The 14,826-nt window shown below is 35.0% G+C and overlaps 1 protein-coding gene across 7 annotated transcripts in view; it reads left to right on the top strand.

Annotated features, from left to right (window-relative positions):
• Wdr59 (WD repeat domain 59) overlaps positions 1-14,826 on the top strand; it is a 210,555-nt gene that overhangs the window by 118,931 nt on the left and 76,798 nt on the right. For all 7 annotated transcript variants that reach the window (XR_006262124.1, XR_006262126.1, XR_006262125.1 and 4 more), the window contains exons 13-16: positions 3,310-3,509; positions 4,063-4,199; positions 4,375-4,581; positions 5,169-5,295. Coding sequence is in view for 4 of the 7 variants with exons in the window: in XM_043429564.1 (XP_043285499.1) it covers positions 3,310-3,509; positions 4,063-4,199; positions 4,375-4,581; positions 5,169-5,295 (671 nt within the window). In the remaining 3 variants the exon portion in view is untranslated. The remainder of the gene's footprint in view (positions 1-3,309; positions 3,510-4,062; positions 4,200-4,374; positions 4,582-5,168; positions 5,296-14,826) is intronic.

The following is a 14,826-nucleotide window of genomic DNA, read 5'->3' on the forward strand; positions in this document are numbered from 1 at the left end:
TGCGGCGGTGGGGGTACCCCCTCGCGCTCCGCAGCCCCGCTCGAGTGACTTAGTTAACAAATTTTATAATTTCCCTTAGAATGGTCGTAGAACGATGTGTTTTTTTTTTTCATTTTGCGTGATTTTTTCTCGCAAACACGATGGTACCGTTAAAAGTCATGTTCGTCTCATAAGAGAGCCGCCACGATCGATTTTAAAAATTCCACATATAACCATGCTTTAAATTCTGTTTACCGTTAATGGGATAGGGTATCATGAATAAATATTTTCTTCGACACTGTTTCGAAAAGAATAATGATTTCGACATAGAAAATTCTCAACGATATTATTTCTACTTTGGTTAAGAGTGCAGTTCCCCGAAAAATGTCGCGAAATATTCGCACGTCCAGACCTGCTTTACGATCGGATGACCGTTCGGAATTTGAGTACCTTTTTCCAGGTAGGTCCAAGAATTCGACTACAAGTTCGAGTACCTTCTCATATATCGGCAACATATTAATGGGCCTATTGGGATCTGACATGGAGGCGTGGCCTAAATTCAATATGGCGCAGACGGGGGTGCAATCGCTTAGTTAAGTACGTGGGTAGTATAGGATTATCGTATAAATTAGCATTACTTAAAATATTTAGAACAGATAAATGGTAGTGTTAGCAATAAGCGATATTTGCCGATGGTCCGGTTCAACTCCCAATCATCGAAACTTTCGAGAAGGTGAACGATTAGTGGCTGTGAAACATTTGCTAAGTTGCGGCATTGTAAAGGAGCATGTTGACGTTTTTGAAATATCGGCATCGTGTATTCAAACGTCGAATGTGCGTGGATCTCCTCATGAAATACACGGAATTTTGGGAAAAAATGCTGAAGTTAAATCGATTACGTGTTCGTGTAAAGCTGGACAGGATGAAAAGTGCAAACATATTATGGCTACACTGCTGTTCTGTTCCAGGTACGTTCATAACCTCAAAATTTACTAAAAATCAAATGATTTCCTTCCAAGTTTTTTTGTTATTGCTTTTTCCAGAAATGAAATTACTTTCTTGTACTGACATCAAATGTCAGTGGAAGCAAAAATACAAAGACACGCTTCAAAATTATGTGGCCCAGCCTTTGGAAGATCACGAATGTTTTAAATCCATGCAATACAACCACCATTTAGGTGAAGATGTGGAAATGGCAATAAGATCTGTAATCTTGCAAAATTTACCAAATTCTGCTTTTTCGAAGCATGTGTAACTTACTATTCTGCCAATCCAATTTGATATTTTTATTTTTCGATGCACTCTCAATATTATTTAATCTCATGTTGATATTTTTTATTCCTGTATTCAATTTCCGCTCAAATTATTGATAATATTTCTGATTCCCTTTTGATGCCGTAGGTCTGGAAGACATAATCCTGTGATATTCAACTCAGTACGGAACAACGTAAGGGATACAAGTATCTGTGACACTGTGGACGAAGCAGTTAAAACCCTGTTTATGCATCAAAGTAGTGATTTCATGGAGGCCATCAAGAATGTTTCTGTTCCAATTGAACAAAGCTGTTGCAAAGAAACGATTCGAAGATTGAAGGACGATTTCAAAGTGATATGTCAAACAACTAAGGAATCATATTCCGAACGGCAAAAGCAGCGACGATATCGTATTACAGGCTCCAGATGCTACGGATTGTTCACATTTTCTAGAAGGACTAATGCGGACTGGGAAAAAAAATGCGAGCAGTATTTTAATCCGAAAAATTTCAAAAGCATTTACACCGAGTATGGAAGAAAAACAGACAGTGAGGCCTTGATGGTATTCAAGACAGCCTTCAATTTATTAATTATTGAAGTCGGTCTAGTTATATCGAGTCAAAATCCTTGGCTCGCTTATTCACCTGACGGAATAATTTTTTAACAAAACATCCCTACGAAACTGGTAGTGATTAAGTGTCCTTTTAAAGGCAAGTCAAAGACTGTGATGGAAGCCATACAATTTGAATTTAAAAAAGGGCTGGTTCTTGAAAATGAAAACATTACGTTGAAGGAAAAGCACTCCCATTATGCTCAAATTCAGCTTGGAATGGCAGTCTTCAAAGAAGAAAATATTTATTCATGATACCCTATCCTATTAACGGTAAATAGAATTTAAAGCATGGTTATATGTGGAATTTTTAAAATCGATCGTGGCGGCTCTCTTATGAGACGAACATGACTTTTAACGGTACCATCGTGTTTGCGAGAAAAAATCACGCAAAATGAAAAAAAAAAACACATCGTTCTACGACCGATCTAAGGGGAATTATAAAATTTGTTAACTAAGTCACTCGAGCGGGGCTGTGGAGCGCGAGGGGGTACCCCCACCGCCGCACTCTCGGCCGTGCGGCGTCGAGTAGATTACACGTATAACCGTGATGACAAAATCCCTGTTGAAGGTCAGTATTTTATCGAATCTCATAGCTGGAACCATACGGAAGGCTATCGAATTTGATTTTTGCAAAAATCTCAATATCAACAACAGATATTTGCAAAAATATAAAAATAGAGATATTGCGACTTTTTTTTTAAATTGTTCGTTTTTCAAAAACGCATCCAATGGTGCAAGATTTTTCCGAATATCTTTATAATTTTGTCCAGAATTGCTATTTATTTATAAGCAAAATTTTTAAAACGTCAAAATACACTATTTATTATCAACAAAAACGATTTATTTTTTCCAAAAAGTTTGTGCACGGTGACACGAAGCTCCTCGATTTTTTCTACGCCGTAGGCCTTCATCGCCAAATTCGATGGAATGTCAAAGTTTTTTCGAAGATCGCAAATTGTTGCTAAACTATATCTCATAGGTTAATAAATCTTGCACCATTCTCTTGGGCATTGAATTCCTTATATCTTATATGAATTTCAAACCGATAACTCTACAAACAAACGATTGTAGTAGCAAAAACAAAGTTGTGATTTTTTGTCGTTATTTGCAATTAACTGCTTAATTAACAATGATAGCGCATTTTTGTATAAGACCTTTTTTATAGAGGACGTTATGCCGAACAACTTTCATGTGTTAAGTTTTTCGATCAGATGCGTTCCCTGAGCACCAACTCAAAAAAATCGATTTTTTTTTCAATAATTTTTTATTGCGAAAGTGCAAGTCGGATTTGTTCGAAAATTCAGGGCTATATTCCTGTAGGTCCAAACAACTTATAAAAAAATTGGCTAACCTCTAGGTCTCTTGAATAGAACTTATGCTAAGGTGACTGGACTGTATTGACTGAGAACGTTGTCGTAGTATACGAATATTCGATATATTGAAGCATAAATATGAATGTTTAGGTATCCTCGTATGTTTTGGTCGTTCGTCTTATCCCAGAAAATCTTCGATGAAGCCAGAAGGAGCGACACCAAGAGCCTTATCGGCTCTAGGAGCGGGTTTGGTTAATGGGGTGCCTTCACCCTTCATGAGCATGTATCCAAACTCGTACGGTCAGTCGGCTGATGCATTATCCATCAGTTCTTTCTATTTTCAAGACAGGGCAAGTCCGCATGTTTTTTCAATAATATTTTATACTACATTTCATCATAACAATTTTATCCCTCGGTAATATTCAACTCTTGCGAAGCAAGAAACACGTACTAATGGCCCGACTCTTCCAAAATTTGAGAAAATACAATAAACCTTGAGTATATGCGAACAAAAATAAAAATCAGGAAAAGACGTACGGTTCTGAAACGAACCTTGACGTGATGGAAGAAAAAACAATCGGAGAATCTCATCAAATCTTTAAAGAAATTGAAACAATAATATAGTTAAACAGCAACGAATTGAACGTGATTGTAATGTCGCTTGGATCGTTTTAGAACAAGTTCGAGTCAATGCAACTGAAAAAAACTTTATTCGAACGACTGATTGCTGAAACCTAATATTGAAAACAATAAGCATAGAAGTACTGAAAAAAAATTTATTCGAACGACTGATTGATGAAACTTAATATTGAAAACAATAAGCATAGAAGTATTCGATTGACTACATCTGACATAGAAAAGTCACTATTACTAATTATGAGATCATTCATTTTTGTCATTCAGAAAGGAACGCGCAAACTCCCTCATGGATCGAATCGTTCCCAAAACAGACCATGCTACAAAAATCATTATTCCATGGTAATGATTTACGATGCCTCATCACTGTTTTTCGTCAGTACGGAACTAGCTGAAAAATACGTGTAAGATTTTACGAAGAATATAATTTTATCGTTTTTTGTCACATTTTGAATTTGGTTAATGAAAATTTCAAATGATATTTTAAACTGTGTGATACGAAGATTTTCAAAATTATGTTTTTTTACGAACATTGTCCCTTATTCGTTTTCTTGTTATAGTTTCCTTTTTCTGTTTTAGAATCAACATTACCGATATTCCGGCAATGTGTCAGTACAACGCAAATATTGCTGCAACTTTAGAGCGGCCGGATTTAGTGCAAGCCTGGTGTTTAGCAGCACTTGTTATTTCTCAGCCACTGTCAAATGCTAATCAAATTTGTCAAGTACCAGATATGGATGCTCCTTGGCCTTTGCATCCTTTTGGTCAAAATTTGATTCACTCCTTGTAAGAATAATGAGTTATTATACTTTCATTTTCTTTATTATCCAGCATGAATTACAGATATTTATGAATGATCATCAGAAAGAAAGATCATCCTGAACAAAAATAATGGATGACATGTCATTAAAGGAAAATCATTTCAACTCATGCTTTAAAATATGATAAAATTTCGTATAAACAATTGAAGATTGAGAAAAAATATCTCAGGACTGGCATTGTAAAGCACAGAATTTGAAACAAAATAGTCTCTGACGTCTCTTTTCTATGTTAAGTAGTTTACTCGTGAAAGCGGGTTAAAAAAATACACATTTGCTTAAGACTTCTCATTTGAACCTTTTTACACTTTCACTACTGTAAATAGAAATGTGCTGTCAACACTTTTTATGTAGGAAATCTCCTACTTCATAGTGTAGAGAGAAAGTGGATCCTTCAATTCGAATTGTTATCGATAAATGAGAAGAGAAAACTTGCCCGAAACTCATTGTGAGACTTCGATTCGGATCTCTGTAAAGAATTCAGTTTACAAATGCTCCATTCGCCATAAAATAAGTCTACGTTTTAAAATTATAAATTATTTTATTTTTTTCAAGAATTCAGCATTATGCGAGTCAATCTGATATTCAAATGGCTGGTATGCTGAGTTGTGCCTTCAGTTATCGATCGGAAAATCCTGACGTGAGCCAATCGCGAATTCTCAGCAAATCCGTCAACGCTAGTGTGAGTGACTATCGAAACAAATATTGAATTTGACCGAAGGATTGTAGATTTCTTTCGTTGTTCCGCTTGTTATTCTAAGATTGTTCGAAAAGATGAATTTTCGTAAATCACATGTTTATTATTCGCCTACTGACTACCTGACGCACCCAAGTTTCACATTTAATAACGAAATGCGATCGATAATTCCATTACGTGTGCAAAAAAATATTATAATCAGAAGATAATTTTTGGAGTGTTAAGGGGGGGGGGGTATAAGGGTTTCAGCATAAAAAAAATACTTTTTTTTTATTTTTTTTAACGTATAGATTGAGCAAATTTATTCAAACCGTTTGCACATTATTAAGTATACTTTTAATCATATTCTGTAATTTTTTCATGCGGAAATATTGAAAAACAAGTCGATGACAGAGCTTGCGCCAGAACGTCTTAGAAAAAAAAAAAAATTCGCAGTGTTCACTATATCTCGGTTGGAAATTATCTGATATCAAAAACCATTAAAATTTAGTCAAAGTATTCTCAGATTTTCCCCCCAATGTTCTCTGATTATTTTTTTTTTCATTTAAAAATTTTCGGTGGCCATCTAAAGTGTAAACGGTAATTTTCCACGAAAAATTCCGCGATTTTAGGGGTGGGAAACCCCCTTAATGTAAAAAAAAATTTTAACTAAGCGTTGAGAAGAAAATTTCATGTTACTTTGACTAAATTTTAATGGTTTTTGATTTCAGATCATTTCCGACCAAGATATAGTGAACACCGCGAATTGTTTTTTTTTTCTAAGACGTTCTGGGGCAAGCTCTGTCACAGGCTTATTTTTCAATATTTCCGCTGTAATACGATTTTCCCCGCGAGGGTACGATCTATACCTTTTCGGCTCATTCGCCTCTCCTCGTTCGACTCTCCGGCTGCGAGAATGAACTGGGCGCCAGGTACAAAGTACCGCCGAATTATTCGACTTGATTTTCGTTCACTCTGGGGATGGAAACACAACGCAAAATATAGGCTAGAGTGCACGAGGGAAACGATGGACCAACGACGGTCCGACTACTCAGCTTATCTGAGATGCTAAAAGGTAGAGGGGGGCATCCTTGCGGGAAAAGTAGCAATTCGCAACGCAAAGCAAATATTCGACAAAGACAGAAGATTCAGAAAAGATTAACAATTTATTCACAAGTTCGCTAAATAAACAAAAGTACAGGAAAAGATAAATAATCGCGAGATTGGATTCTTTATAAAATAAGAGTTGGAAAGGAGAGAAAATTTATAGTTCGCTAAAATCGCAGGGTCCCTATTCATCGAACAGTAACGTGGTATTCCGTATGCGTCTTATTCGAATTCGTCAGGTAATTAAGGTAACATGTAATCGCATCGCAATTTCGCGGGTGTCATAGGTAATCGACGACCAGTGCTCTGGCATTGTAGGTAAAAGGTAATCAGCAATCTGACGAGCAGATGCCTTAGGTAACAGGTAAAAGGTTACCAACACCAGAACAACCGGTGTCTTAGGTAAATTCAAGTAAAAGATAATTGACACCAGGTAATTGCCTACATGAGTTCTCGATCGCAAGAAAACTCGAAAATACGCGACGAAAGGTAATCGAAGGTAATAATGAAGCGAATTTCGGCCAAGCGCGAGGTAATGCCGAAATCCCGCGAATTTACAAACGATCAGTATCAGTAATACGAAGGTAGCGGCGTTAGAAAATAATATAAATAGTGGAAGATAACATCGAGATAATATTAGAGAAATAGCATAGGTAACGAAAGAATACGCTATAATGTAATTCGCAAAAGGCAACAGAAGATAATGTAATCGTCACGAAATAGAGAAACCAAAATAAATACGAACGCATAAGGAAAGACTGAAAAATATGCAATACGACGCGCGACAATAAGTACGAGAGAGATACAACGCAAACATCGCGTGAGCAAACGCGCTCGCTAGAGCCTCAGCGCGTGCAGGGAGATGATGATGAGGATGATGATTTATTTAGCCTTGGACAAGTCCTTAAGGCAGGTATTACATAAATAAAAAGTTATATATAGATATAAATAAGATAACACAGCATGTCGTAGAGTATAGAAAAAAAACAGGTTTTTCAAAGCGAAGACATATGAATAAGTAAGAAAAAACACTTTTAGAGATAGTTTTTTAATTCATAACATAGAAAACGTTGATAATTTGCCAACACATAACGGAAAGATATGATCATGTATTTCACGCATGAAGTAAAAGTGGATCCTCCAGTTCGAATAAATGAGGGAATAAGCGAGTCTTGAAAGTGCCTATTGTCAGCGATGAGCGAATATCAATCGGAAGTAAATGCCAATGGTAAATCGCAGTTAATACAAATGAGTTCCTAAAGGTTTCAGTACGGTGCATAGGGATATGAAATATATCAGGTAAACGACGGCCAGGAGCTCTGACATTTCCATTTGCCTGCTGAAAAAGCTCACCCAAGTATGAAGGAGCACATTTTTTCATAATTTGAAAGGTCATAATCCCGATGAAATAAAGTCTGCGTGATTTTACTGTTAACCATCTTAATTGCCTTCGGTATGGTGTTACATGTTCATCACGCTTCAGATTAAAAATGAACCTGATACCGCTGTTTAACAGTACTTCTAATTTCATGTTTAGCTCCTTTGTGAGATCATTATATACTATACAGCAATAATCGAGAATTGGAAAAATCAAGGAAGAGACCAAAGTAGTCTTAACTTCCGACGACAACAATTTACTATGGTATTTTAAGCGATAGAGAACCAGATTTACTCTGCTGGAAATATTGCAGATCAAGAGACTCGGTAGAGTCTCGGGACAAGTACATTGACAGCTCTGTCGTCTGCTGGCCTGAGGCTCTCGCCGAGTATACTTTCTCTGAATAAAACGATTCGCCGTGGTGGGGGTAAAATTGGCATGTCATATTGTTCAAATAAGAAACTCATAAGTCATCTGAGGCTTCGAAAATTGAACTGGAGATTAATTAATAAATTCTCTTTCGATTCCGCCCAAAATGAGCATGATCGGTGGCGTAATTGTTGAGAAAAAACTTTGCACGGGCTCAAGATTATGCAAAAGTTACTGACACATTATGAGTTCGACGTATACGTATACGCGTTTTGACGTGAGTTAGTGGTAGTAGAGTTGTATCTCAACGCATTCTGATTGGCTCACTCCATCTGACAGACCACGTTTAAACTCCATAAACGTATCCACGGTCACACTCCATGAACGTAACCACGCTCAGACTTCGTCAACGTATATATGTACAACCATCTGTCAGTTTTTGATAGCATCATGAACAAACGTAGTTTCGACATAACAAAGTGCGGTCTAAATTTAATTTTAAAAAATGTTTGTTGTTTAGTAGAGTGCATAATATTTATTATTTTAGTAAAAATAGTGATGTGGTGTCATAATAATAAGAAAACCGGTCTTTTAGTGAATTAAACCGGTATAAAAGCGGCCGCGCAAATGTAGTCTGTGATCCGTGTGTTTTTGGGTAATGCAGATTTTATTATTTCGTTCGATTGGAAATAAGTATTAATTCCTTCAATTGAACCAGTGTGCGAGGGATATTGTCCAGTGTAAATATATCGTCAGTTATAGCGTGGTTATATGTCATGTGTGTAATTAGATTATGTATACGAGTTCGCTTTGATAGTTGTGTGGTAACGAATCAGCCGGCGTTTGACGTTACGAAGGCGCGACAAATGTAACGAACGTTCGCATAGTTGGTAAATAATATAAACTTGATAAGTCAAATCAGTTAATCGAAAAGAGTTCTAAAAGTTCAAAGTTGTGAGGAAAAACGTGCGTCAACCTATAACCTCAAATTTTCTTTTTGATCTGAAATGACATGGTTGATAAATTAATAAAACAAAAACACACGGAACTGTTAGTATGATGTTAGAAACTTCAATTGAATAAATGTTTTCTAATTTATTTCTTCTGTCATCATTATTTTTGAATATTTCCATATTTTGCTTCCTATTCAGTTTGGCTCTGCTCTTTCCGATCCTTGTTTTGACTCCATCGGTTTGCAGCAGATCGATACATAATATTAATTGGTTGCCTAATATGTGTCCTATGATTTTCTACTATTTCTTCATGCTGATTGTGATAACGTGATTCAAGAGGTTTCCAGCTATGATCATCAAACGCACATTTTGTACATCAGATTCTCAAAACAGTTTCTGGTCTTGATATAAGTGTAGTTATTCTTTTTCCACCTGGTCTGTCGAGTAATAATTTTGAAACTTGTTCCAAAAAGTCTTTGGATGCTTTTTTTGCTGATAATATGAAAAGTCGTATCTTCGGAATGCGGTAGGCAAACACAAATTTTGACAACAATACTTATGAAATGACGTGTATGTTGAGTATTCCTATTCTACAAACTGCAAATGTGGAATTATTAGTGAAAAGATTCATTACGATAAGTCTACAGTTGCTCAGTTTTGGATGCGATTAAGTATAATACCTGCCAACATCATGGAAACCTACAGAATTTCTGAATGTTACGTGCGCTATGTCATTTTAATGTAACATCATGACTTTTAACAACTTTTCACTATAATACTATAGATTTGGATTATTGAAATACAGCAAAAATCTGCAAACTATAAAATTTATATACTGTGCTATTCATTTTACTTTTTGACTCTCACTGTAACATAAACATAAAGTGAAAAATTCACTACAAAAGTCTTCAGTTCCTCATTTATGGATGGATTTGAAATTGCTGTCTTCCAAACTCATTGCACAGATACATTGAATCGCAGCAGATACCTGCGAACTTTGAAATTTCTGTGGATAAATATGTGCTAAGTATCACTCCCTATCTTTGATTATGGTAATATGTAATGGAACTTGGTTGAGCAAGTTTTAAAGTGTTTCTTTTCAAATAGTATTGAAGTTTGTATTACTGCGGTATGGAGCGAATACCTTCAAACTTTCATATTTTTGTGTTGCAGCATTTGTGCCAAACATTCAAATTATTTACTCCAATCGTAGCATGTAATCTGGAAAATTCATCACAAAGGTCTTCAATTTTTCTGAATTTCTTAATTTTCATTTTTCTATTCTATTCTGAATTTTTACATTTCTGAATTCATTTCTAAATTCTCCTGAAATTGTTTTTCTCCAAAACCAATGAAGGTACCTTAAACGTTTTTGAATTCTGTTGCTCTGTTGAATTAAGTACGCTCAATTTTTTTTGCTTCTTTGAGTTCTGACATAATAAATGTTTCCGGGTGCCTTTTTTCGGCCACTGGCATACTTTGGAAATATATTTCATCGGGGGCACGTTTTGGATGACACGAAAATATCTAGATTCAGAATGCAAAAGCGACATTTAAAAATGGATAATTCTGTTGGATTTGTTATGTCTTGAATTTGATCAATCTTTCCTCTTTTCCTTTCTTTTTTCTAACTTTCTAACGTTATAAGCCGAAAATCATATCTCAGCCCGCAACACGTATTTCGGCATGCTCTTGGGTTGCCAATAAGCATAACATATTAAAGTATAAGGAAAGAAATCGCCAAAGTCCCAGGATAGACCTGTGACGAAATATTTCCAGTACAATTTTGACGAAAAATAGGTCTTTTTTCGTGAAAACCAACGTTATAAGCCGAAAATCATAAATAATTTATAGAAATTGAAACCAAAATCCTATAGTCATCTGAACATAAATAAGGAACTTTCGAGAAAAAAGACGTGATATCAAACCATAAACTTCCCCTAGGAAAAAAAAGGTTGGGACAAGTACATTGAAGGTCCCTCGTTTGCTGATAATTCCATCCATAAAAAAAACTTGAAAAAAAATTTTTTTTTTTAATTGTAAAAAAAATTATTTTACAAAAAAAAATACAGAACAATTCGAAAAAAAATTTTCAAATCTTGAAAAAACATTATCTTTGAAAATAACTAATCTATATCTATTATTTAAAGTGTCAAAAGAATCAAATAACAAGTAAAAAATAAAAAACCGAAAAATCATGCTTGAAATCATTTTGGAAACCGATGCCTCATTCTTCTTATTTGATTCGAACAACTAAATCAATTGAAAAAATTCCGTCTAATTTACGTGCAGCATTAAAATTTATGATATCAATCGGTGGACAAGTATTTTATTAGTAACTCCAAATTTTGACATTATTAAATTGTTCTAAGAAGTTTTTAAATCGAAAAAAATGACATGAAAGCTAGTCATTTGTTACTCTATGGTGGCAGAGACTTATAAGAAAATCGATTCTTCTCCGACTTTCAGGATCCTCTGGTATTATTCACAAAATTCGACGTCGATTGGATCGATACAAATTATGTTTAAATATATGTTAAAAGTACTTGTCCGGCCCATCACTATTCATTCAAATTGTTTATCCAAATAAAAATCAGTGCTTGTCTAGAACTGATGAGTCACAAGTATTCATGCAGAGGGAATTGAGAGAATTATCTTCAAGTAATTGTTGCTTAATTGCACTTATTTAATAAAAAACGGAAACAAATTGTTTCGCAATATACAAGGGATATTATTGTGCATCGATAAATGAAAAAATTGTACATAATACATATGTTTTAGCTTCCAATATAACTCTCCAGTTTATATTCAATAACGGCAATTTTTACTTCCCACTTATTCTTCCAGCGAACGCATTCCATTCGGAATAAGAACTAACTTATATTATTATTAAGAACATTAAATTAATAATGAATCGCACTTCAACAAATTTTTAACCAGATTATGCCGTACAATTTTGTTTTTTTATGATTGATTTTTTATTGAATGAATAGTGATGGGCCGGACAAGTACTTTTAACACATAATTTGTATCGATCCAATCGACGTCGAATTTTGTGAATAATACCAGAGGATCCTGAAAGTCGGAGAAGAATCGATTTTCTTATAAGTCTCTGCCACCATAGAGTAACAAATGACTAGCTTTCATGTCATTTTTTTCGATTTAAAAGCTTCTTAGAACAATTTAATAATGTCAAAATTTGGAGTTACTAATAAAATACTTGTCCACCGATTGATATCATAAATTTTAATGCTGCACGTAAATTAGACGGAATTTTTTCAATTGATTTAGTTGTTCGAATCAAATAAGAAGAATGAGGCATCGGTTTCCAAAATGATTTCAAGCATGATTTTTCGGTTTTTTATTTTTTACTTGTTATTTGATTCTTTTGACACTTTAAATAATAGATATAGATTAGTTATTTTCAAAGATAATGTTTTTTCAAGATTTGAAAATTTTTTTTCGAATTGTTCTGTATTTTTTTTTGTAAAATAATTTTTTTTACAATTAAAAAAAAAAATTTTTTTTCAAGTTTTTTTTATGGATGGAATTATCAGCAAACGAGGGACCTTCAATGTACTTGTCCCAACCTTTTTTTTCCTAGGTATGTTTATTCCACGACAAATTTGCAGACATGATTACACCAAGATTGCGCACCTCATTGACAAAGGGAAGTGTGACACCGTCAATATTTATGGCAGGCAGTGAATTCCTATCCAGTCTACTGATAAATTTATTGCTGCCAAGTATGATTACTTTTGATTTCAACAGATTCAGTTTTAGGCCATTTTTTGATGCATAGTCAGAGATAGCCTGGGCATCACGAGCAATTAGATCAATTTCATTATTGATATTGGAAGGAAGGCAACTACGATATATTTGAGTGTCATCTGCAAATATTAGATGGTTACTATGTGAGAGTACATTTCCAATATCATTAATAAAAAGAGAAAAGAGCAATGGTCCCAATACTGAGCCCTGAGATACTCCGGATGTTGTAAAATCCCAGTTTGAGCAATTGTCGGAGCCATTAAAGCAAGCTTGCGATCTGCCAGTAAGATAACAGTGGAAAAATTGTAAAGTATGGTCAGAAAAATTGAAATTACGGAGCTTAGTTAGCAGAGTAGAGTGAGGTATAGTATCAAATGCTTTGCTAAAATCAAACAGAATGAGTATAGTTATTTTTCGATTATCAACAGCCTCCCTAACGTCATGACATAATCGCAAAAGGGCCGTTTGTGTACTATAGCCAGTACGATATGCAGATTGTCGCGGATCAAGCAGATTATGATTGTTCACAAAGGAGAAAACTTGATCAAATATTAAACGTTCAAATAATTTCGAAAATTCACTCAGATTTGCAATCGGTCTCGTGTCCGATGGTGAGGATGGTGGATTTTTTTTAATTTGAGGTCTTATAAATGCCTTTTTCCACATGGAAGGAAAGTAAGCAAACCGAAGGCAATTATTGAAAAGCAAAGTCAGAACAGGAAGTAATTTGGGTAAGCTTTTTCGCAAGATGAAAGGTGAGATATCATCAGGACCGGCAGAAAGAGACGTTGAGAATTTATTCACTATCAAATGTAGCAATAATTCAGGTGTAATATCGACGAATTCAAAGATTGGCTTATTCTCACATAGTGGATTTAGAGTAGACATAAAACTATCAAAGTTACATGGAGGCGCACAGTTAGAGACTGACACATAATATTTATTTAATTCCTCCGGTGTAAAAAAAGTGAAAGGAGACGAGTGGTTCGATCGGACTAAACCTAGAGTGGACAGCTCGCTCCAAAGAGTATTTGGATTTTTAATTTTAGACAATCTCACAAGATAATAAGTATTTTTAGCACGATTTATATCAGTCCGTAGTTCATTTCTAAATTGACGATAAACAGCCATTGATAGCAGATTACCAGATCTTTTAGCTTGTTTGTACATGGTATTTTTTAGATTTAACCGTGATTTCAATTCGGGAGTAAGCCATGGTGCAAGAATAAATCGTGCCTTCAATATGTGATGTGGAGAAACATTCATTAAGCAAAGTGAGATTATTAGATGCCATTAGAGTATCTAGAGTCGCAGTGAACTCATTATCATTAAACTTATTTAAACTACGCTTAGTAATGATTCGTTTGGTGATTGTATTTTTTGGAAATTTATAAATCAATTTAATCAGATCATGACCAGCAATGAACGGTGCTTCTGACTTTTCAAACGAGTGAATTTTATCTAAATTATCAATAATGAACACGTCAAGCCACGAGTCAGAGCAGTTCGTGTGGTGAGTGCTCTCAGAGTCAACAACATGAAGAGCTTGCGAAAAAACCAATTCTTTTAAGTAGTTACGTTCAAAATTATTGCTATATAGATCACAGTTCAAGTCGCCACAAATAATTATATTCTCATAAAAGGGAGAAAAGCGTACATAGTCTATAAGAAAAGTTTGAAAAAGAAGCCCTTTCGGTCTTCTGTACATTGAGACGAATAGAAGCGGGGTGTCAGAGGTTGAGCAGATTTCTAGAATAATGTACTCACAAGGAACATTACTTTGGTGTCCCCCTCCGATTTTCTTGAAACTGCTGTATGTGAAAGAGCATTCGAAAGTAAGAGACACGTATTTTTTTTTATCGGCGGAAAAACGGTTTTAAGGGGTGAAACCACCCTTGAAAGTAAGGCATGTCAGGGGGTGATTTTGCAGTTTCACCAACAAGCACTCAACTGATTTTG

Source organism: Venturia canescens, chromosome 9 (genome assembly GCF_019457755.1).
Source record: "Venturia canescens isolate UGA chromosome 9, ASM1945775v1, whole genome shotgun sequence".
Taxonomy (NCBI): Eukaryota; Metazoa; Arthropoda; class Insecta; order Hymenoptera; family Ichneumonidae; genus Venturia; species Venturia canescens.